We start from the raw sequence: 22,474 nt of genomic DNA, 5'->3' as shown, positions 1-22,474 counted from the left end.
CACTTTGGACCACTGAGCAATAGTCCAGTCTTTTTCTCATTGGCTCAGGTGAGATGCTTCTGGCATTGTCTTTGGGTCATGACACAAAGAATGCAACAGTTAAAGCCCATGAATGAACATTTTCACAATATTCAAATTTTCTGAGATACTGAGATATAGTTTTCAGTGGTTGGCAGTTATAATCATCAAATTAAAAGAAATAAACACTTGAAATATTTAAGTCTGTGTAATGAATGAGTATAATATACAAGTTTCACCTTTTGAATGGAATTACTGAAATAAATAAACTTTTTAATAATATTCTAATTTTGTGACCAGTACCTGTATATTATTTCCTTGGTGTCTTCTTTTATTGGCTTTTATATCCTGTACTGTGAAAAGGGGTAGAAATGTAATCTGTAGACGGGTTACCCAAAGCTCTTTCAGTATAGCCATGAGGAGTGCCCACACTGCTCACTCATCATGGCGAAGATTGTCTTACTGTGTTGTATATGATTTGGTGCCATGGATTCTTTAGAGGACAGCAATGTGTATTGTTGCCTGGTTTTGGCTGCCCCTAAATAATGACCTTGTATATCTCTACTCATTTTGCAGAAATAGTTTTCTAAAAAATCAGTGTGAAGAACAGCTTCAGATTCAGTTAGATTTTGTATTAGATCACAAAACTGTTCTGTTTGATGAATTCAGATGAATTGATGTATGGCTAAAGCTTTTTGTTAAATAGCTCTTTTAAGTCCTGTATTTTCCCTGTGTTTTTTTTATAATATTTGCCAAGGTTTTCTCTCCACTCCCTGAAGTTAACAGCTCCCATGCATGCTTTTCAACACAGGCAATGTTTCTCACTAAGTTGTATTCAGCAGCCCTCTCTTGGAGAGTTTGTTAGCCAGACATTTTCATGTTCCACACATGTACCAATTTCTGTTTATTTTTGCTGATGGTGTTTTTTAACCCAGGCAAAAAAATGTTCTCTATTATTTATCTCTGAGCATAAATAATAAAAAGGCCATCATAATTGCTTCTCTTGCAACAATCAGGAGGCTTACTGACACTACTGTTTGCATCCCTGGTTTTTTTTGTCTCTTCAACACTAGTGAGAAATCTTGGAGTAATTTCTGATTCTACATTATAATTTGAATCACATATTAACAACACATGTAGGATAGCCTTCTACCATCTTAAAAATATTTCTCAGATTCACCTTTTTCTCTCTTTCACTGCTGCTGAGACCATAGTCCATGCATTTGTAACTTCCAGACTCGACTACTGCAATGCTCTGTTGTGTGGCCTCCCTGCTCAGGCTTTGAGCAGGCTGCAGTATGTGCAGAATTCTGCTGCTAGGGTGCTGACCCATAGAAGATCATGGGAGCATATTACTCCAGTCCTAAATCGTCTTTATTGGCTTCCAGTGCAGTGCTGTATAAAGTACAAATTGCTTGTGTTGGTTTTTAAATCTTTGCATGACCTTGTCCCTACTTATCTAAGTAGTTTACTTTAGTAGTTTACTCCAGTGCGTACTCTTTGGTCCTCAAGTCTCCATTTGCTTAAGGTCCCACATTTTAAGATAAGCACCATTGGAAATAGAGCATTTTGTGTGGCGGGTACAAAGCTGTGGAATAAACTTCCTGATGAACTGTGAGCTTGTTCATCTGTAGATGTTTTTAAAACCACACTCAAAAATCATCTTTTTAAACTAGAATATGGATGATATTGTGTATGTGTTTATGGTTATGTATGTAAGTATTTGTATTTACCTTTTTTTTTTTATTTTTTATTATCTTTTGTACAGTGCCCTTGGGTCTCTTGAAAGGCGCTTTTTCAAATAAAAATGTATTATTATGCTATAAAGGAAAATGTAATGGCGGCTTTGTAATGTGCTGCATTTATGCTTTGTTATAGTGATAAATGCAATGACATCAGAGGACTACAAGACAACTTACTGGCCAAAACTTGAAACAGCCATTGAACATCTTCTCACTCAAAGCCCAACGGACCACATATCCATCTCCTATGAGCAGATATACAGGTTGGTGTTTTGTAGTTGAATCATATAATTTGTGAAACTTGTGCCAGTGCAACACAGTAACACAATGCCACCAGTCACTGCTGCACTGAGAATGATTTTGTAGGTAATTCAGTGTCCCCATTTACAAACAGAGTGTAAAAAGCTAACAAAATATGCAGAACAACAAATGGCTTTCACTCTGTAAGGGTAGAAGCATAAAGAACCAGTGGTGGACTGTAGCAAAGTAAATTTAATTCATTAATTGTATTAACTTAGACAGACAACCTTAGATTGTTCTTCTTTGTTAACCTTTAATGCATTCTAGGCTTTCTTTACAGAGGCAGGGCAAGTAATTCTCACTCCAGATGAGACAAAACTAACAACTGATTCCTTCAGCAGACAGAATTACTTTTTCCTTAGAATGATAAGAAACAATATGTATGACAATATGTATGACTGTACTCCCGTTAACCCAAACATTATTAATACTGCATCTAAATCAAATCAAATCAAATTTATTTGTATAGCGCTTTTTACAACTGATGTTGTCACAAACCAGCTTCACAGAATTCCAGTAAGACAAAGATTTGACATGAAATGTAAAAAAAAAAGTAAAAAAAAAAAGCCACTATACCACATTCTCCTTCCCGTTATGCCACAAACAAAAATGAACACACTATGAAATCACAAATATTACCTCTGTATTTATTGTTTCCAAAAATACATTTTTTATTTTTTTTTTTTCTGAAGTCCTCTACACAACAAATTCCTTAAGACTTGCCGACGCTCCCTTTGACTATCTCAGTGGAGTGACCGGAACAGGACTCTCCCTCCAATGGAACACTCTCAACCACGTCTTTGAGCTCTCAGACTTTGAGCTCTCAGGCAGGATGCAGGCCAGCTCCAAGCTCTCATCCTTCTCACATTCCTCAAAAGAATCCCACACCAGATCTTGAGCTGTCTCTAAGCGTCTGCTTTAATCTGGTACATGTCGTTTCCAAGTTTGCCTTGCTCCAGTAAGTACTTGATAAGATAGTGGGCTAGTGCTGCTTAAGATCACCCCAGGAACCCATTTAGGTCCGCAACCACAGTTACACACATACATGTCATCTCCAGATGAAAAACTGCACATTTGGCTTCCTTTGTCGTGGCATTGTTTCTGTTTCATCTGTTTTCATTGTACTCTTGCCTTCATATCTGGCCAGAGTAAATCAAAAGTGGACCTTAACCTCCTTATCATCATCCCTTACACTCAATTCCATACTTCTCTGGAACTGTATGTCCACCTCATTTGGCCACTCTTGCAAGACAAACTCATGTACTTGGGATCATATCACATCATGTACAATCCATGATCTGATTTGATTTGAGGTTATGGGCGCCTCATCCATCATCTCTAACATTAAGACTTGATGAGTCTGTGGGTCTTCCTGTAACACTTCCATAACTGGCAATCGGCTCAAGGCATCAGCATTTGCTTGTGTTTCCCTGGCCTGAAGACAATGGTATACTCATAAGCACTCATTAGTACAGCCCATCTATGCACTCTCGGTGATCCCATTTGAGGGATTGATTCTTTTCATTATACAGGGAAGTCAGAGGGTTATGATTAGTGCTAACTCTAAAATTGTGAAATTGTAAGATGATGGCCATAGAGATACTTGTGAAACCTTTGAATCCCGAATATCACTGCTAAATCTTTCTTATCCAGCTGTAACTACCGTTTCACAGCAGGTGTGAGGGTATGAGACATAAACCCTAAGTGGTCTTTTCACTTGTGTCCTGCATGCGGTGTGACAGTACCACACCCACTCAATAAGGTGAAGCATTGCAAGATAGCAGAAGTTCCTTACTCAGGGAGTAGTGCACTAACACCTTTGCAGACTGTAGCAGTTCCTTGGAGTTTCTGATTCTGCCTGTTGTAGTGGAAAATTATGACAGAAATAAGAAAGTTGAGTCAGCTTCAAGTAAAAGAACAGTTTATTTAATTGAGAGAGGATGCTGCGCGCAACACTTACCTCTCTGTCTGACCATTTTTCAACTAGCGTCTCTTATACCTGGAACTCCTTTTGAAGATACCATCTGTTTGCTATTTTACATTTCAATCACCTTTCAATGTATCCTGCTCCCAGTATGGCTCCAACTCTTTTATCATTTGTTTTTACTCTTTTGTATTTCTAACACCTTTCCAGACATGCTCTATGCATCCCCCTCTACCTATTTGGTCTCAGTTATCTCCTCTCTGTGGTCTGGACACAAAAGGAGTTGATTGAATGGAAGGTGTCGATATGCTGTTATTTGAAACACACACACAAGTCTGCTGTTTTACACAGAGAATTAGGAATAAAACAATTTCAGTTACACAAGCATGCGTGGTCATTGCTGATTAAAAATATCTCTATTGATTATGAATCATTTCAATGAACAAATTCCATCACACTGTTCTTTACCCAATTTCCCAATGCCTCTCTTTTCCGCTAATGTAGCGGAGCCAACAGGGTTGATAAGTTTGGCAGTAATTTTCCATAATAATTTAACAGACCCAAATAGGCTTTCAGCCCTGAAATATTAGTAGGTGCCGGGGCTTCTATGATAACCTTCACTTTACTATGAATGGGATGGAACCCTCATGCCTAAATTTTGTGGCGTACCTCATCTTGCAGGAAAACATACTTGCTTCTTTTTAAACGAAGACCTGCATGCTAGTTTGGTCAAAACCTCATCAAGAATTTTTAAATGCTCTTGAGTGTTTACCCCTGATTCTAAGATGTCATCTAAATACACAGCTACGCTGGGGATCCTTGCAACAGCCCTTGCATTACTCGTTGAAATATTGCAGGTGCTGATGCTACTCCAAACAGAAGTTTCTGGTAGGTGAACATTACTCTTTGAGTATTTACTGTCAGATACTTTTGGGACTCCTCATCCACCACTACCTGCTGATACGCATGACTCATATCCTGCTTGCCATCAGACAGGGGGACACACAGGTGCTCCAGCTGTGGTATTGGGTACTGTTCCAAAGAAGCAGCTCTGTGAACAGTGAGCTTATAATCACCACAGAGCCTTATAGATCCATCAGGTGTGAGGATGGGTACTAAAGGAGCAGCCCAATCTGAGTATTGTACAGGTCTAATTACACCCTCCTTTTCCAGTCTCTTTTTCCTCATCCACCATGGCTCTCATCTCATAAGGCACCAATCGGGGTCAGAAAAATCGTGACGGTACATCAGGAGATACATGAATTTTTGCTTTGACATGATTTTTTGCTTTGACCCCCTTTAAAGTGCTCCTTTAAACTCCTCCTTGAAACTGTTTTCATTTTTTTAGCACTTTAAGTTGCTGATCTTTTACTGTTCCCACCTGTAGAACTTGCTCCTCATGGCCCCAATCTAATTTTAATTCCTCCAGCCATCCTCGCTCTAACAGGTTAGGTCCATTACCTTTCACTATAACCAGTGGCAAATTTTTTCTTTGCCCATGGCCTGTAACAGTCACTTGGGCAATCCCCAGTACTTTTATAGACTGGCCTTTCCAGTCTCAAGTCTGTAGGCTTCCGTATTGGTGTTATTGATTTTTTCTGATCTTCAGAAAGGCTTCGTTTATCACAGTTACACTACAACCAGAGTCTAATTTAAAGTTTACCATTTGTCCATTTAGTTCCATTTCAACAGTATAAGGTGACATCTTTGTAGTTTTATTCTCATTCCCTTTTTCTCCATAATGTTTAACACAGCCCAAAGTGAACACTTCCTAAGCTCTCAGCTTCCTCACTTTCACTTTCATCCTTTTTCAACCTTGTTGGACTGTTGCTTTGAATTCTGCCTCTTATCTGTTCTGCTTTTATGCCACTTCCCCTCTATTTGTTTCAGATTTCTACAAGCTTGTGCTATGTGTCCAATTTTTCCACAAACAAGACACTTTTTTTCATTTTAAATTTGCATTCCTTGGCAGTATGATTCACTTCCTTACATCAGTAACAGTTTTTGCCTCTCACCCTCTCATTCTGCTCTTTGTGCCATGCCCCCTCGCTCTTTGAATTGTTTTGCATCTTGTGCCACACCTCGTCTCTGTACTTATTTTACAAGTCCTGGGCATTCTACTGAGCTGCTTCCAGTGATAATGCAATTTGTAATGCATTGTTAAATTTGCTTCTGATAATAAACGCCACTGCATTCATTCCATCATTTGTCCCACAAACCAGCCTATCTTGCAGCATCTGTTGAAGAGAATCGCCACAGTTACAGTCCTGTGCCAGCTTGTACAACTCAGCTACATACTCTGTCACTGTTTCATTTTACTTGTGTGAGCGTGAGTCAAATTTCATCATAGTGACTTTTAAGAAGAGCCACCAGCTGCTCATATGTTTTATCTTTGGGTTTTTCATGGCTCAGCAGGTTATGCATTAAACTATATGTTCTAGGACCCACTACAATAATCAGTATAGTCCTCTGTTGGTCTCCGTCAGCAATAGCATTTGCCTAAAAAAATTAAAAACAATCTCTGTATATTCTTCCCATGTTTGCTCTTTTTCATCAAATGCCGAAAGTGTGCCAATGGTAGCCATTTCCTATGGGGTCTCTATTTGTTTTCACTCAGCTCTCCAGTATTAGTCATTAAAACAGGCCTACTGTCCTCTCCCATGACGACAGAATCCAAAACCTCACACCAACCACACCCAGCATCATCCACTGCCAGGACCGGAAGATTTGTTCCTTGCTGCCAAAAATATTTAGTAACTTAGACAGGCAACCTTGGATTGTTCTTCTTTGTTAACCTTTAATGCATTCTAGGCTTTCTTTTTAGAGGCATGGCAAGTAAATCTCACTCGAGATGAGTCAAAACTAACAAATGATTCCTTTAGCAGACAAAATCATTACTTCTTCTTTAGAAGGTTAAGAGACCCCCTACTGAACAATACGTATGGCTGTACTCCCGTTAACCCAAACATTATTCATACTGTGCCTACTAAGCCACTATACCACATTAATGTACTCATATACTTTTCTCCTTTAGCTGCACTTTACTGAAGTATTTCTATTTTGGCTGACTTTTTACTTACTTGTGCCTCATAATTGCAGAAATAGCTCTAACTATACTCTGCAACTATGTAGACAAAACAGAGAGCTTAAAGTAGGGGTCACCAATCTTATCCAAAAGGGGCCGATGTGGCTGCAGGTTTTCATTCCAACCAAATAGCAGTACACATTAACTGTTTAGAGAGGAGACTAGTTGCGATGAAACTGTGGGCAAATGAAACACATTCACTTCATTAAATTACATTACCATTATTGCATTAAAGGTGACATCACATGGAAAATAACATACATTACCAATAGGACATCGCCCCCTCATACAAATCCGGTAAGGGAAAAGTTCCATACGTCTCAAAGAAGACACATCCATCTCATACACAACGTGTGATATCATGGGAAAAATTCCATACATTCCTAACATACCCGTGATTGCATCATCCGGTAATGACGTCAAGCGGGGAAATATTTACACCATCAATCATTTTTACATAAAGTGGTGCCGTATACTACTAACGTGAGTTGCAAAAGTTGGGCCTTCAAGCGGGCACCCATAATACAACGCCACACAACTTCAAAGGTCCTTGTTCCTGCCCCTGCTAAAATTTCTTGTATGTTTTTCTCTTGTAAAATGATAAATTCTCTCTTAATCAAACTTTCTGGCAGTTTCTTATATAATATCCAACCTAGATTGTTAAGATCGAATGTGTTGCTTTTGTGTTTGTGTTTACTGGCAATGCTCTGTTGTAAAATTCCCCACAGAAAACATGAATCAAACTACTAAATATATTTAACTTACAATCGTAATTTAAAAAAAAAAATAAGATAATATATAGCCGCAAGCGGCAATTAAAGGGGTTCTCGCAGAATAGGCCTGTTTGGAAGCAACAGGCCTACATCATTGACATACTACCTTTAAAAGCATGTCTATAAGTAGAATCTGAAATTTGAACCCATTTGAATAAAGTATGGAGGAGTTACAGACGTTCAAGTAAAACATACAATAAGCCTAAGAGTTTCATTTGCATATGGCGGCCATCTTGAATCGAAATGTCAACATTCGTTCTATAATTGCCCAGGGTGAGACTCATGTTAACGTTTTGGCACCAAGCTCAAGGGAATTCATCAAAAATTCACAGACTTATTGACAAAAGTATGTTTTGCAAATTATGCAAATTAGCTCGAAATCTAAGTGGGCGGAGCTAAATGAACCAAATAGCAAATTAGTTTGTCTTAAGCCAAGGAATCAGGAAAAAAAGATTTCATCTCTAGACCTTACGGTGTAGGAGATATAGACCTCAACGCGTATCCCTTTGCTATAGCGCCACCATCTGGCCAAAGAGTGTCGTTTTCCTTGGCTGAGTTATGTTACACCTGCTGGACCTTGTTGCCAAGTGATGTGTTTCTGGGCCTTATGGTCTTTGCTCCACATTGCATTTCAACAGACCAATATATAGTCTTAGACTGCCATCTGCTGGTGAGAAATAACTACTTCACATATTTTTAGATCAGCCATGAAAGCACATACAGAAATATTTAAGCATGTACTCCTATGTGGATTTTTACCTAACATGGACATATGTGGTATCAGCTGAATCCTAAGGATCTGAACTTTAATACTTATCAAAAAAGTGTTGCACTTTTATTAATATGTAACTGACAGGCCACTCCCAATAACTGAGATCTAGCATGTATTTCTCAAGTCAAATATATGCTATATGTGTACACTAATATACACCTATAACTCAAAAGCGCTTTCTCTCCCAAAATTTTAAAACTTCATATACTTGATCAGACTGAGGAGGAGATGTCATAATTAAGTTGGTGTGCCACTGCAATCCTAGATGGCACTATAACATAAAAAAGCCCATTTAATCAGTTATTGTCTAATTGTAGTGCCCCCTTTAGGTGGATTTGAGTCACATTGTACATGCTTCTTCAGAGAAAGGCCCTACATAGGTATGTCAAATTTGTTCAGGACTGGACTTAATTTGTTGGAGTTACAGCTGAAAAAATGCTTAAAGCTCCACACATTTCGATTACTTGATATATTACAACAAAAGTTTGTCCAGATGTTGAACTTTTTTGATAATTATTGACCTACAGACTCTAACAAGGTTAGTTATTTGGGAATAGAGTGAAATTCCACGGACTAGTTCGAAGAGATTCAATTTCAAACAACTGGCGATTGAGAAAATACGATGCATTTTTTGACAGCAATTACAAAGTTGTCAGGCCCTCTGCAGAGTATGCAGATAAGTAAACCGCGTGTCGATATGCTTAATTTTCACTGAGATGTATCATAATTTCTTTATATAGTGGCTATAATTACGAAACTTTTTATGCACTTAGGAAGTGCCACAATGATGATTGGACCTTGTTAAATTTGTCAAACAGCTGTTGACAGCTAATTGGCCAATGACGATCACAATTTTGCCTGAATTGAATTGTCCTTAATTTTCCTTTTATAGCCTTGCCCACAGAAGCAGCATGTCAAACGGCGGTCCAATCCGCCTTGTGGATGCTGAGATATAAATTTATTATATTATTATATATTATTTGTAGCATTTACAGCATCCCTTATATGAATATTGGCTCCTCCTTTGACATGCTACCTCAGAATCATATCTGGAAGTAGAATATGAAATTTGAACACATTTGAGTAAAGTATGAAATTGTTATAAATTTGTAAGTAAAACATAAGATAAGCTGAAGAGGTTCATTTGCATATGGCGGCCATATTGAATCGCAAAATAAAATGGGTGGAACAAAATTTTGACTAATCCTTTTTTGATATGTCAGGACCCAAGGAACCCATTAGGCCAATCAGTGTAATTTTTGTTGTCCTCCGAGATGCACACAAACTAGATCTACCCTCCAAGTAGGGAGTCTGTACGACCTACGGTCTCTTCCGCACAATGACTTTTACAGGAGAAAAAGAACAATAAGAAACACCATAACAAAAACAGTGAGTAGTTCTACTCACTGAGTGCTTGAACCCTAAATATAACGCCTGATAATTAAAATGCTGTTATGTTTTCAAGGAAACTCATGGTTTGCCCTGGAGAGACACATTAGAGGAGGAAGGCACAGATAATGAATATTGTGTGTAACGTTGCTTGTCTAAGCGAGTGAGAAACAAAGAGAGTGTTTAATTTATTTGGTATGTTGTAAACAGATTAACGATAACATTAAAACCATTCACAGGTGATGTAAAAACACCTGTTAACGTCTGCCAGACAACTAATCTTATCTACCTCATGATGTAAATGTGCTTAAACCCAGCTACCAAGGTAGATCTGGGCCGATTCTGGCTCAGGCTCGGAACTGTTGGCCTCAGCGTGAATGCGGCACGCCGCGTCTGGCCCAATTCTGGCTGCACGTTGGCACTGTCAGCTGGCTGCCGTCTCGGTGTGAATGCAGCACCCTGTATCTGGCCCAGTTCCGGCTGCACGTTGGCACTGTTGGCTGGCTGAGGCTCGGTGTGAATGCGGCACCCTGTATCTGGCCCAGTTCCGGCTTCACATTGGCACTGTCGGCTGGCCAGGCGATTGCCATTGAAGTTAGCACACTACACTGATCAGAGCATTTTATTAAGTACTTTGTATTAATCGTATGGGACAATACTGGTAACTGTCTGGAAAGCAATGTAAAAATTGTTAAATAAATAGAATCATTATTTAAATGCCATAGGTAAGCTCTGTTAATATTGTAATATTTTAGAATATTAATGTAATGACTGGGACACAAACGACAGAAATTATTATGATAAATAGGGTTAATAAGGAGAGAGTGAAGGGAGGAAATTGTTATTTAAGATTTTGAAGACTGGACTGGAACGACAGCTTTTAAAATGAATGAACTCTGAATGAGAAGCGAACCACTGTACAATCACAGAAGAAGAAGAAGACGATGAAGATTTGCGCTTATTTCTGTGACCACGGTGCGCAAGCAGCTCTCACAGGCCTTAGGGAACAGCTTCATCCCGTAAGTATTTCAATTTAACCTTATATTTTTGGTTACACAAATATTTTGGTAATGTTATATACGTTATTCTATCAACTGCTATATGTTACGTAATATTGAACCGTTTTTTTTTTTTTTTTTTTTCAAATGACAAACTTTAGCTAACATGTTTAACTCTAGTTAGCTCTTTTTTTCCTCTGACATTACAGTAATTATGTGGTTTGATGATGTATTTTACAAGACAATGTAACATTTTTGTGGGTTTTTTATGTCTCACAGAACCGCATACCTCAGTATAAGAAATAAAATAAGAAATAAAACTGCTTAAACACATGAAGAAGGCATAAGGTATTAGCTAAGTAGGTTAAAATACATTCCCAGTCTCAGTGCTGGTTTTTGGGGTAATGTAATATTTTAAATATATAATTCCACACTAATTCTTTGTTAGGGAGTAGCAGTGATTTTGAGCTAGTGATTAATGGGTTGAAGGAGGTTATATTGAAAACGACAGAAGCCTATTTACTGAGAGAATAAAATTTAAAAAAGCATGTGAAGTAGTTTAATTTTGGAGCTGTGAAGTTAGTTAAATTTTTCAAAATTAACTATGAACATGAACTAAATCATTTTCTTATGTAATTATGTAAAGATGGACTGCAGTAAGAAAACTAGTGGGGCAGTGAAAAATTCAGGTGGGCAGGGAGAAAAGCAGATAGGAGTTTAATTTAAGTTATTTAGATGAGATCTTTACCATCAGTTGTAGAATAATTGTTTGCATAACCGTTTGTACTATAACCTGATAATCTTTTACAATTGAAGTTCTGTAGTTAATGAATTTGCATGCATAAGCAGTTTACAGTTTTTCGTTAAAGATTTTTAAAGAAAATATATTGAAGAGAACAGAGCATGTACATAATCACTATATGTTTAATTATAGAGCTGGAATTCAACAAGGAGTACAACTGAGGTGACTACACTTGAGCATTCTTTCTCTACACTGCACATCCTGAAGATCCCTGTTGTCCCGGCTGCCAGAGATGAGGATACGGCTTTCCATCATTGTTGAGGGCAGTGAGGTATTGACAAAATGTGACAACACAGCAGAGGCTTGCAAACTGTTGATGGAACTGATGTATGCCATGAATATGTGTCAAATGTGTACTTCCATACATTTGAGGAAACTCAAACTCAAGTACCCTTCTGCCATTTTTTTACATTGTATTTATATATTTATTTATTTTACTTTTCCAAACCTATTCGTGAAATATTTTTGTATTTTAAGCATTTTGTTATATGGCCTTAGCGTAGCACATATTTTTATAGAAAAGTCTGAACGTAAATGGCAGTTCTTAGGGTGTAATAGAAATAAACTATTACAACCGATAATGAGCCAGATCTGGGCAGAGTCTCGCACTAATGGCATGCTTCTGGCTCAAACTCAGTCGTAGTCCGTTTATCGCAATTTAGTTAAGGCTTGCTGGACCGAGTTATTTGAGCCGCACCTCAGCCACAAGATTCAGCCGAGTCTGGGCCGAGGGTTTCCCAGACCCTGACTGTATGTAAAAAAAAAAGTTTGATCTTATATTAGACATTTTTTTATGTTATGTCATCTTGTGAATACAGGCTTCTGGTGTGAAATATTAAATAAACAGCACAAATTATGACTAAAGTATGGTTTTAAAGAAACATTAGAATGACATAAATAAGACGTAAAATTAAAAGGACAATCAAAATGACGTAAAATTTACTTCGTAAACAACTGCGCACGTCACATAGACGTCAGGAAAAAGTCGTCTAATAAAAGCTTCCAGATTCAACCCTCAGATTTCGACCATCAGTTGACGTCAGAGAAAGACATCCTCTTAACGTCTTTTCAACTGACCTGTGCCCACTGGGGTGGGTGAGAGTTAGACGACACCAGTGCTCCTGATTTTCATTCTACTCACTGCGTCTTCATTTCTATTGCGTGGAATCAAAATTTGGTAAGTATATATATTTTCACTGTTTTACTTTGTTTGTTTCTGAGGTTATTAAACATTTGCTCCGTTTGTCGTGATACAAAACTGGTTGTTAACTTTAGGTATTTGTGCGTTAAATATACATTGCTGTTATTTTATTATTTTTTTTAAAGCTCTATTGAATCATGGCGCCTGATATGCTGATTATAAACCCTCAGCAGTTGGAAGCCTGTGAAGTTTATATCAGTTTTAGCTAATGTTTTAATTTGAATTTTCAGTTGGTTTGAGTGAATTTAATATTATAATATGCAGACTTTAAACCATAATTTCTTTTGCTGTGTATTATTTGTTTTAATTTTCCATATGTATAGGCCTGCTAGCTTAAATTTTGTGGATCATTTTTGTTATTATTAAATTGCAGAAACATTTTTTGCTGATAAGAACAGACAACTTTAATGTAAATGCAATTCATAAGTGCTTTTTTAAATTACTGAAAATATTGTGATGCTTTGGCATTGTTTGCTTTATAAATAGAATGCGTTTGTATTGCCAATTTTTTTTTGTGTGTGCTTGAACAGGAGGCTACACTGAACACAGTTTTCCAGCCCCTGAAAAATAACTGTATAGGTAAGTTTTTTATCAGTGTAATAACATACTAATATTAAGTTCTTATTTTGTTCTGTAACAACACACTCCCAATGAGACAGAAGATGAGAAAGAAAAATAGCAGTTCTAGTACAAGCTGCACTGCAATCCTCTTTGTAGGATAGTTCTAGAGATTAGATTATATAGAACTTTATTAATCACTTGGGAAGACTCCTTCAGGGAAATTCAGTTTCCAGCCACTCTCTTCAACAAGAAAAAACAGTAGCAGCAGGCAGGATAAGATCAAGATAACGACACTATAACAATTACTACTATTATTACCACCCAATGGGAAACAAGTTCATTTTCTATTCACGCACCTTATTTTGAACAGAGTCTGCTGTCTGCTTTGTAAACAAAAGAAAATGCTATATATATATATATATATATATATATATATATATATATATATATATATATATATAAAAATATATAAATAAAACAGTAAATTGCTACGTCTATGTGGTTTTTGTGATTGTGTTTAACTCGAGTCGAGACGCCTCTTTTTTCTCCGCTGATCTCATTCACCAGCTCCACAGCTCCGCTCGAGAACTTGGCATCATTTAGTGTATGATATCACCAAGTTCTGAATCAGAACCATGACATTTTATTGACTAGATGTGTTTATTTCTACTTTGTCCTGATTTAGGTTTATTATCACACAAGATACAAGATATCACAAAGAATTTGTTGAAAAGAGCAAAAAGGAATGTGTGACAGAAAGGAACTATTTTTCCTCGCGGAAGATTGATAAACAAACAAATTTCCACCGTCGTTTTTATTTTAAAACCTAATAATAAACGTCGACACAAACTATGGTATTATTGCAATAATACACTTGAGGTTTGTGCTCTAACATGAGATATTAGCATTGGTGTACCGATCTATGACCACAACACTATAGTGCCAATATCTCATGTTATAGCACTTCCTCTTGTGTAACTGTCCATGGCTGGTACGTAGTAGCTACTGCTAGTGCTCCTCCCATCCCTCCTCCTTCATCCTGTTTCTCCTTCCTCTCAGTTAGGAGTTTGATGACATAAGAGACAAGAGTTTTGAAGTCGGTGGTCCTGCATTTCGGAAGGAGCGGTCTAGCACTGAAAAGGCTCCTCTGATTGCTGAAGACAGTGTGCAGAGGATGACTGTCATCATCTATAATGGCCAGCATTTTGTGGAGTGTTCTATTCTCTGCCACTGTCACCAGAGTGTCCAGCTTCATGCCGGCTCACCTGTTCAGCTTGTCCAGCCTGCATGAGTCCTTCTTGGAAGTGTAGCCTCACCAGCACACTACAGTGTAAAATAGAACACTGATGACTACAGACTGATAGAACATCCACAGGAGTTTCTGCAGCCTCCTCAGGACGTATAGCCTGCTCTACCCCTTCTTGTACAAGTGGTTGGTGTGTGCAGTCCAGTCCATTTCGCTATTAGAACTGGTCACGATCTTGGTCTGGACCTACCAAAATCAATGACTAGCTTCTTAGTCTTTGAGGTATTAAGAGGTAGATATTTAGTGTGGCACCAGTCAGTGAAGTCCCTCACAAGGCTCCAATACTCCTCCTCTTTGTTGTCCTTGATACATCCAACTATGACTGTATCATCAGAGAATGTCTGGATGTGGCACAGCCCAGAGTTGTAGCAGAAGTCCAAGGTGTAAATGGCAAAGAGAAGAGGGACTGTGACTTGGGATGCTCCAGTGCTGCTCATCACTGTTTTAGACATGATGTCCTTCAGTCTGACATACTGTGACCTGTCCATGAGGTAACTGCAGATCCAGGCTACCAGGTTAAGGGTCCACTCGCATCCTTTCCTATTTGCCTTGAAGAATAAAGGGCTGGATGGTGTTGAAGGGTTGTTCCAATGACTTCATCAGGTGTGATGTGAGTGCCACTGGTTGGAAGTCATGAGGCTCACTGGCTTTGTTCTTCTTGGGGACAGGAATGATGCACGATGTCTTCTAAAGGGTGAACACTCTTTCTAGCTGCAAGCTAAGGATGAAGATTCATTGTAGTTGTTCTTCCAGTTCAGCAGCACAGGACTTCAGTAAAAGTGGGCACACTTGTGTGCTTTCCTGTGGTGGAGCTTCCTCAATGTTTCTCTGACCTGCTCTGCAGTAAGGTGTAGAAAGGATTGTGTTGAGGTGGGGAAGGAGGAAGGGGGAAGAGGTGCAAGGGGCTAGCAAAGTGTCTAGGGGAAGAGATTTTGATTGTAGATGTTAGGATAGCTGTAGTGAGGTTAGGGGGGCGTGGACTGGTTGAACCTATTGAAGAAGTCGTTAAGTTTATTCGCATCCCCCATTGTCTTTCCCACGACTTTGGTCATTGTCTTGTGGCCCATGATGGTTTTCACCCCTACCCAGAACTCTCTCATATTGTTCTTTAAATTTTTTACATTTTAATGAAAACAAAACAGAAGTGATGGTATTTGGTCCCAGTGGTCCCTGTGAAGCCCCTCCAGTTGATTTGGGCCCCTTGACTTTGTATGTGAAGCCAACTATCTTAAATTTGGGTTTTAAGATGGAGAGTGATTTTAAATTGGACTGCCAAATAAGCACAGTAATTAGGTCCAGCTTTTTCCACCTGAGGCAGCTGGCAAAGGTGAAGCCATTTCTCACACATGAGCACTTTCAAACAGTAATCCATGCCTTCATCACTTCCCGGTTGGATTACTGCAATGCACTGTATTTTGGAGTCAGCCAGTCCTCCCTCAGACGTCTCCAATTGGTACAAAATGCTGCTGCCCGACTTTTAACGGGCTCGTATAAGAGTGAACATATACCTCCCATTCTGGCCTCTCTCCACTGGTTGCCTGTGCATTTTAGAGTACAATTTAAGATTCTCTTATTTGTTTTTAAATCTTTAAATGGACTCGCCCCACCTTACCTCACTGAGCTGCTACATCCACACGTCTCTGCTCAGTGCCTCAGGTCAGCTGATCAGCTGCTCCTGGAGGTGCCGAGGTCAAAACATAAGCTCAGAGGAGCCTTTTCAATTGCTGCGCCGAAACTGTGGAATAGCCTACCATTACAGATTAGGCAGGCTTCTTCACTTTCGATTTTTAAAACTTATCTTAAAACCCATTTTTATTCCTTGGCTTTTAACCCAGCATGAGACGTTTGTTTTGTTTTATTAGATTTGTTTTTATTGAAGTTATTTATTTTTTCCTTATTGGTTATTTTATTTTATTTTGTTTTATAAACATCTTTTGTACAGCACTTTGTTTTAGCTTTTGGTGTTTTTTAAAGTGCTCTATAAATAAAGTTGAGTTGAGTTCTCTACTAGCTCCTTCCCTGCCTTCCTCCTGTAGCTGTCCTTTGCTCCTCTGCTTCTAAAGGCAGCCTTCTTCATGTTGAGGGCAGCTTTGATTTCCTACGTTACCCATAGTTTGTTGTTAGGATAACAGCAAACTGTCTTGGCAGGGGATAACACATCTGCAGAGAAATTTAGTTAGATTTTCAGAGAGTGTTATACCCTTATTGTTCTCATCGTGCGGGTTTATCAGCACATCCCAGACCATGGTGTCATAGCAGTTCTCATGGTAAATCTGCTGTTTTGTAATTGTTCAGTGCGGACAGCTCGTCATTCTTATTAGGCAGTGAGTTTACATTCCCCATGATTACAGAGGGCTTGTAGTGCATACGGTTGTCCGCTAGCCTAGCCTTTCGCTTAGCCCCAGCCTTACAGCCCCGGGGTCTCCTCCCGGATAGAGTGTTGTATCCTGGCTTATTCCTTTGTTCTTACAGCCAGCAGCTCCTTTCTTGAATAATCTCTAATCCCTCAGATAGTGCAAGAGGTTTCCACAAAAATAACTAACATCTTGGATGAAAGACTGGAGTGAATGTTTACCTCGTTCGACAAATTACATGCTGACGTTAAAGATTTTACTAAGAGAGTCAATGAAGCTGAATCTAGGATCATCTCTATTGAGAAAAGAGAACAAGGCTTTAGCCATCACTAAAGCAGAAAAAATACAGCTCTTCAAGAGAAAGTAGATGATGTTGAAAACAGTGGAAGGCAGACAATTGTGAAAATCGTATGGAATCGTAATTGGAACGCACTCACCGCACATTTCACTAGCAAGCTGATCGGAATGGTTGTCCCCGTCCCCTACTTGTCAGATTCCATCCCTTTACTGACAAAGAAGCAATTATTCGTTCTGTGAGAGAACATCAAAATGTAGAGTACAACGGGAAAAAGATCCTATTTTTTCAGGACTTCTCTGTGCAAGTGTTGAAGCAGTGGAAGGAATATGACCATGTTCGAAAGCAATTGCACTTGAGAGGGTTTTGATTCACCATGATTGATGTATCCTACCACATTAAAACTCATGTATGAGGGTAGACCAACACTTTGTCACTCTCCACAGGAAGGAAAGACTGGTGATCAAGTTAATTTGTGTTAATAATAAGAATGCTTAGAAGAAAGGTTGTTCGACTCTCCTTGTAACTTGACCGTTGATGAAAATGTATAGAGGGTGTAGAGAGTTCTATCATTTAAACGTCATGTTTTTGGGGGAAACATAAACTGCAAGGAGCACCAGAGTTGCTTTAATAGCAATGTCTTTTCATTGTCCTGGTAACAAGGGGGTTAGAGGTGCACAAGGTAAAAGTTGTCGAAGCAAGGATTTATTTATTTTCAAAGTAGTAGACTCAATGTTTAGAGGTCTATTAGTTTTGTTGAAATTGTATGGAAATATTTTAGTTTATGTGAAATTTGATGTCAGTCCCAAACTTTATATGCTGTTATTGTGTAATTTAAACTGTGATGCAGTCCGAGCATACAAAGATATGTTCCTGGAACATTAAAGGAATTCATTATTCACTTAAAAGAAAGACAATATTGATGGTTTAAGATACATCTAGGTTTTATTCTAGTTAAGGGAACATAGCATAATGAACCCCTAATGCTGGATAATATCAATGCTCCTGATATTTTTGATGTTCATTTTTTCATGAAGGTTTTTACCAAGTTAAGTGTCATGTAGTAATATGATATTTTTTATTTAAGTGTCATGTACTGGTCATGTAGTAATATTATTTTGGGCTGGGATTTTAATGTTGCCTGAGATAAATTATTAGGTAAATCTCGGCCCACTGGGCCAGATCAGAGCACTAATTTCATAGAAATATGTTGTGGTCTGGTAGATGTTTGGAGGGTTCATAACCCTATGGGAAATTTCTTCTATGTGCACCAATCTTTTTCAAGAATTGATTATTTTCTTATTGATAGTAGTATACAGGGTGGGCCTAATAAAATGGGAATGGTTGGTGATATTAACATTCTGTTTGTGGCACTTTGAAAACATTTTAGAAGTGGTCAGAGGTGTATCCATATAAATGGCCCACCCTGTAGATAATATTATTGATTGTTCTATAGGGGATGTAATAATCTCTGATCATGCCCCAGTATATTTGGTATATAGATCTGCCAGTACTGAACCTCAGCCTCGATTTTGGCGATTCCAAACTTACCTAACTAAAGATCCTTAATTTGTGAAGTATATTATAAAGGAATTAAATATGTTTTCATTAAACAACAGTGCTAATTCTCTGGATCCTTCTCTAATTTGGGAAATTTTGAAAGGCATAAATCAGAGGATTGATAATTTCTTCCCAAAAAATAAAAGTGCTAATTGTTATGGCAATTGTTTAAGTGCCACCAGGAAGGAAGACAGAGTTCCAAAATGATTCTCAGGCCCGAGGAGAAACCAGAGGAATAAAGACAGAGTCTTTATTCACTCCAATCTCTAGTTTATTAAAACATTTGTTGCAGTATACATAGGACCTTTTGTCACGTACACCAGTTGTCATGTGAACCATTCGGTCATTATTACATCATGTCTCATTGCTCAAAACACAGACACTCCCAAACTTTTATCTTATGCTATACATATTTCTTTTATCTAGTTTTCTCTTGTCAGCGTAATGTTTGCAGATGGTTAGGTCAATTTTTCCACTCAGGATGTTCTTCAACATATTTATAAGACTTCTCTAATCTATCTAGCGATCTTACTTCTTTAATTTAACTACAGAAGTGCATTGTTAAGCATTTTCCCTCCCCACTCCAGGGTCATGTCCTGAGAACATTACGTAATAAGCACTTTAAGGTCATGAGCTTAAGCACAATATGGTCTATACTTCAGTCAGGATGTATCTGTGTATAACAATCATTATAGAGCATATTGGTGGATTATCATCATTATTATCTCATTACAATGTTATATTGCATTTTCCCATCACAATAATCAGGCTCAGGCAAATCTGAAGTAATAGCTAAATTAGAAATTAAATTAATTGAGACCCCAGGGGATACTATGCTTGCGCTTTTAAATGCCAGAGAAATTCTATAAATATGGAAACAGTCCAGGGAAATATCTTGCTAGGTTCATTTCAGGCAGAAAAGAATAAAAGAAATTAAAATCAAGAATATAAAAAAAAAAAAATAAAGAAAATAAAAGAAGAATAACTCTTTAAAAAATAGATATTGGTGAGGTCTGTAAGTGTTATTATGGAAATATATATGAATCACAGTGTTCTAACTCAGAATCATAAATATCATGTTTTTTAGATAAGCTTTCACCTGCTTTGAAGCATGTCCAACAGGATGATGTACTGATATTGGAAGATCCAATCAGAGAATGAGCTAATGAATGCAATCAAAAACCTCCCTAACAACAAAAGTCCAGGCCCTGATGGGTTCAACCCAGAGTTTTAAAGAAAAATTCTTAGATATTATTAAAGCCCCATTGCTTCGTATGTATAAAGATGCATTTGATAAAAGAATCCTTCTGCCTACCCTAAAATCATCTAACATAACTCTCATTTGAAAAATCCAGAAGACCCAGCTTCATAAAGACCTATCTCCTTGATGTCGGTTGACGCTAAAATTTTAGCTGAAATTCTAGCTCATAGACTGGAAGAAGTACTGTCCACTATTATTCACCCAGATCAAACTGGGTTTAGTAAAGGAACACATTCCTCAAATAATGCTAGACGTGTACAGCATGCCCAATATGTTAAAGAAGAAACTATTCTGCTCAGGCTAGATGCAGAAAAACCTTTTGACTGGGTGGAGTGGAGATACATGTTTAATTTACTGCATCATTATGGGTTTGGGGAACATTTTATAAGATGGATCCAGATATTATACAAGAAACCTCTTGCTCACATTATAACAAATGGTCAGTGTACTGACCCAATCAACAAAAGGTAGAGGCACCAAGCAAGGTTGCCCCCTGGCACCCTTAATTTTCAGCATTGTTATTGAACCATTATCTGAAGCAATTAAATCTGATTCTAATATTTATGATGTTTCTGTTAATGGACCTAATAATTGCTTATCAGTTTATGCAGATGATATAATATTATTTATTAATAAACCAAATACTTCTTTACCACAACTGATTCAATTAATTACAATTTTCTGAACCTTTTCAGGCAACAGGATTAATTTCCCCAAATCTGTAGAGTGGAGAGCATGTTAGAGTGGGTCAAAACAATCCAATGAATACAATACCGTTCACTTGGAGCCCTGCTGGTCTATCTTATCTTGGCATTTGGATATCACCCAATTTAGATAACATGTTTGAGCACAATATCCCCCCACTTATGCTTAAAATAAAAAATGTCTTGCACTGATGGACATGTCTTCCCATATCATTGCTAGGTAGAGTGAGTATAGTTAAAATAATTATCTTACCCAGGATCTTACATGTTTTGCAAATGATTGTTTTAACTTTTTCAAAGAAATATATTAGACAATACAACTTTATTATCTGGAATTTTATATGGGCTGGAAGGAAGCCTAGATTTAAATAAGAAAAAGGGATATTATCTATAGGAGACCTATGGCTTAGAACTTGCCCCGTGTCTTTCTACGAGTTAAGTTATGAACTAAATATCCCTCAACGTGATTTTTATCAATTCCTTCAACTCAGGAGGTATGCCAACTCAGTCATACCTCAGAATTATAGTTTAAATAAATTAGAAATATTTATAAACTCTGATCTCAAACAAAAGACTTTCATTTCTAAATGTTACAACATATTAAATAAAGAAACCTAGCTGAATACTAGCTCTAGCAGAATTGGATGGGAAATGGACTTTGACAAGGCGATTTCGGATGACAGTGGGAGGAAATACTAGCTTGTGCTCACTGCAGCCTTGGCTCTAACTAGTTTGCAGAAAGGCAGTTTAAGATTATCCATAGATCATTTATCACCCCTGATACAATGAAAAAGATGGACTCATCTAAGTTAGATCTAATATGGGCTTGTCCATATATCAAAATTTTTTGGAAATCAATTGATTTGGAAATTAAGTGCTCACTGCATATATTAATATCACTGGACCCTTAGTTCTAGTTTTAGGAGCGTATATTGGGGAGCTTTCTTCTGATTAGGATTTATTGGTAATGGGCCTTCTTGCTGCTTTGAGAAAGTGCATTATGGTCAACTGGACTTCATCTATACAATCTATTGTAACTCAGTGGTACAAAACAATGTACAATATGTTCCCCCTCTAAAGATTAGCTTATCTACATGATAAATAAACTGTCTAGAACTTTCTGGACTTTCTGGCACTGTGTGAGATGGCTGCCTCTCTAGTAGCTCTTCACTTTAGCACTTTTTTTTTCCAAAACTTTATTGAAAATGATCAGAACAACATTAAAGAAAAGAAACAAAAACTATAGCACTTAATTACTGACAAATCATAACATTCCAAAAAAAAGTTCTATCAAGTATGGGGTATGTTTCTGGATTATATCAAACCTAACCTTAAAGGTGCGCTGTGGTGCTGAAGTGGAAGTGTAATGGTGTATGGGACTTTTTTTTGTAATGTTATGATTTGTCAGTAATTAAGTGCTGTCTTTTTT

At 37.7% G+C, this 22,474-nt stretch overlaps 1 protein-coding gene across 3 annotated transcripts in view; it reads left to right on the top strand.

The window, feature by feature from the left end:
• cacul1 (CDK2 associated cullin domain 1) overlaps positions 1-22,474 on the top strand; it is a 177,977-nt gene that overhangs the window by 61,907 nt on the left and 93,596 nt on the right. For all 3 annotated transcript variants that reach the window (XM_066679086.1, XM_066679085.1, XM_066679087.1), the window contains exon 2: positions 1,897-2,023. In XM_066679086.1, the coding sequence (XP_066535183.1) occupies positions 1,897-2,023 (127 nt within the window). The remainder of the gene's footprint in view (positions 1-1,896; positions 2,024-22,474) is intronic.

The sequence above is a fragment of the Hoplias malabaricus genome, chromosome 8, assembly GCF_029633855.1.
Source record: "Hoplias malabaricus isolate fHopMal1 chromosome 8, fHopMal1.hap1, whole genome shotgun sequence".
NCBI lineage: Eukaryota > Metazoa > Chordata > Actinopteri > Characiformes > Erythrinidae > Hoplias > Hoplias malabaricus.
The sequence above is the reverse complement of the archived record's forward strand: the minus strand, read 5'-3'. Positions and strand labels throughout refer to the sequence as shown.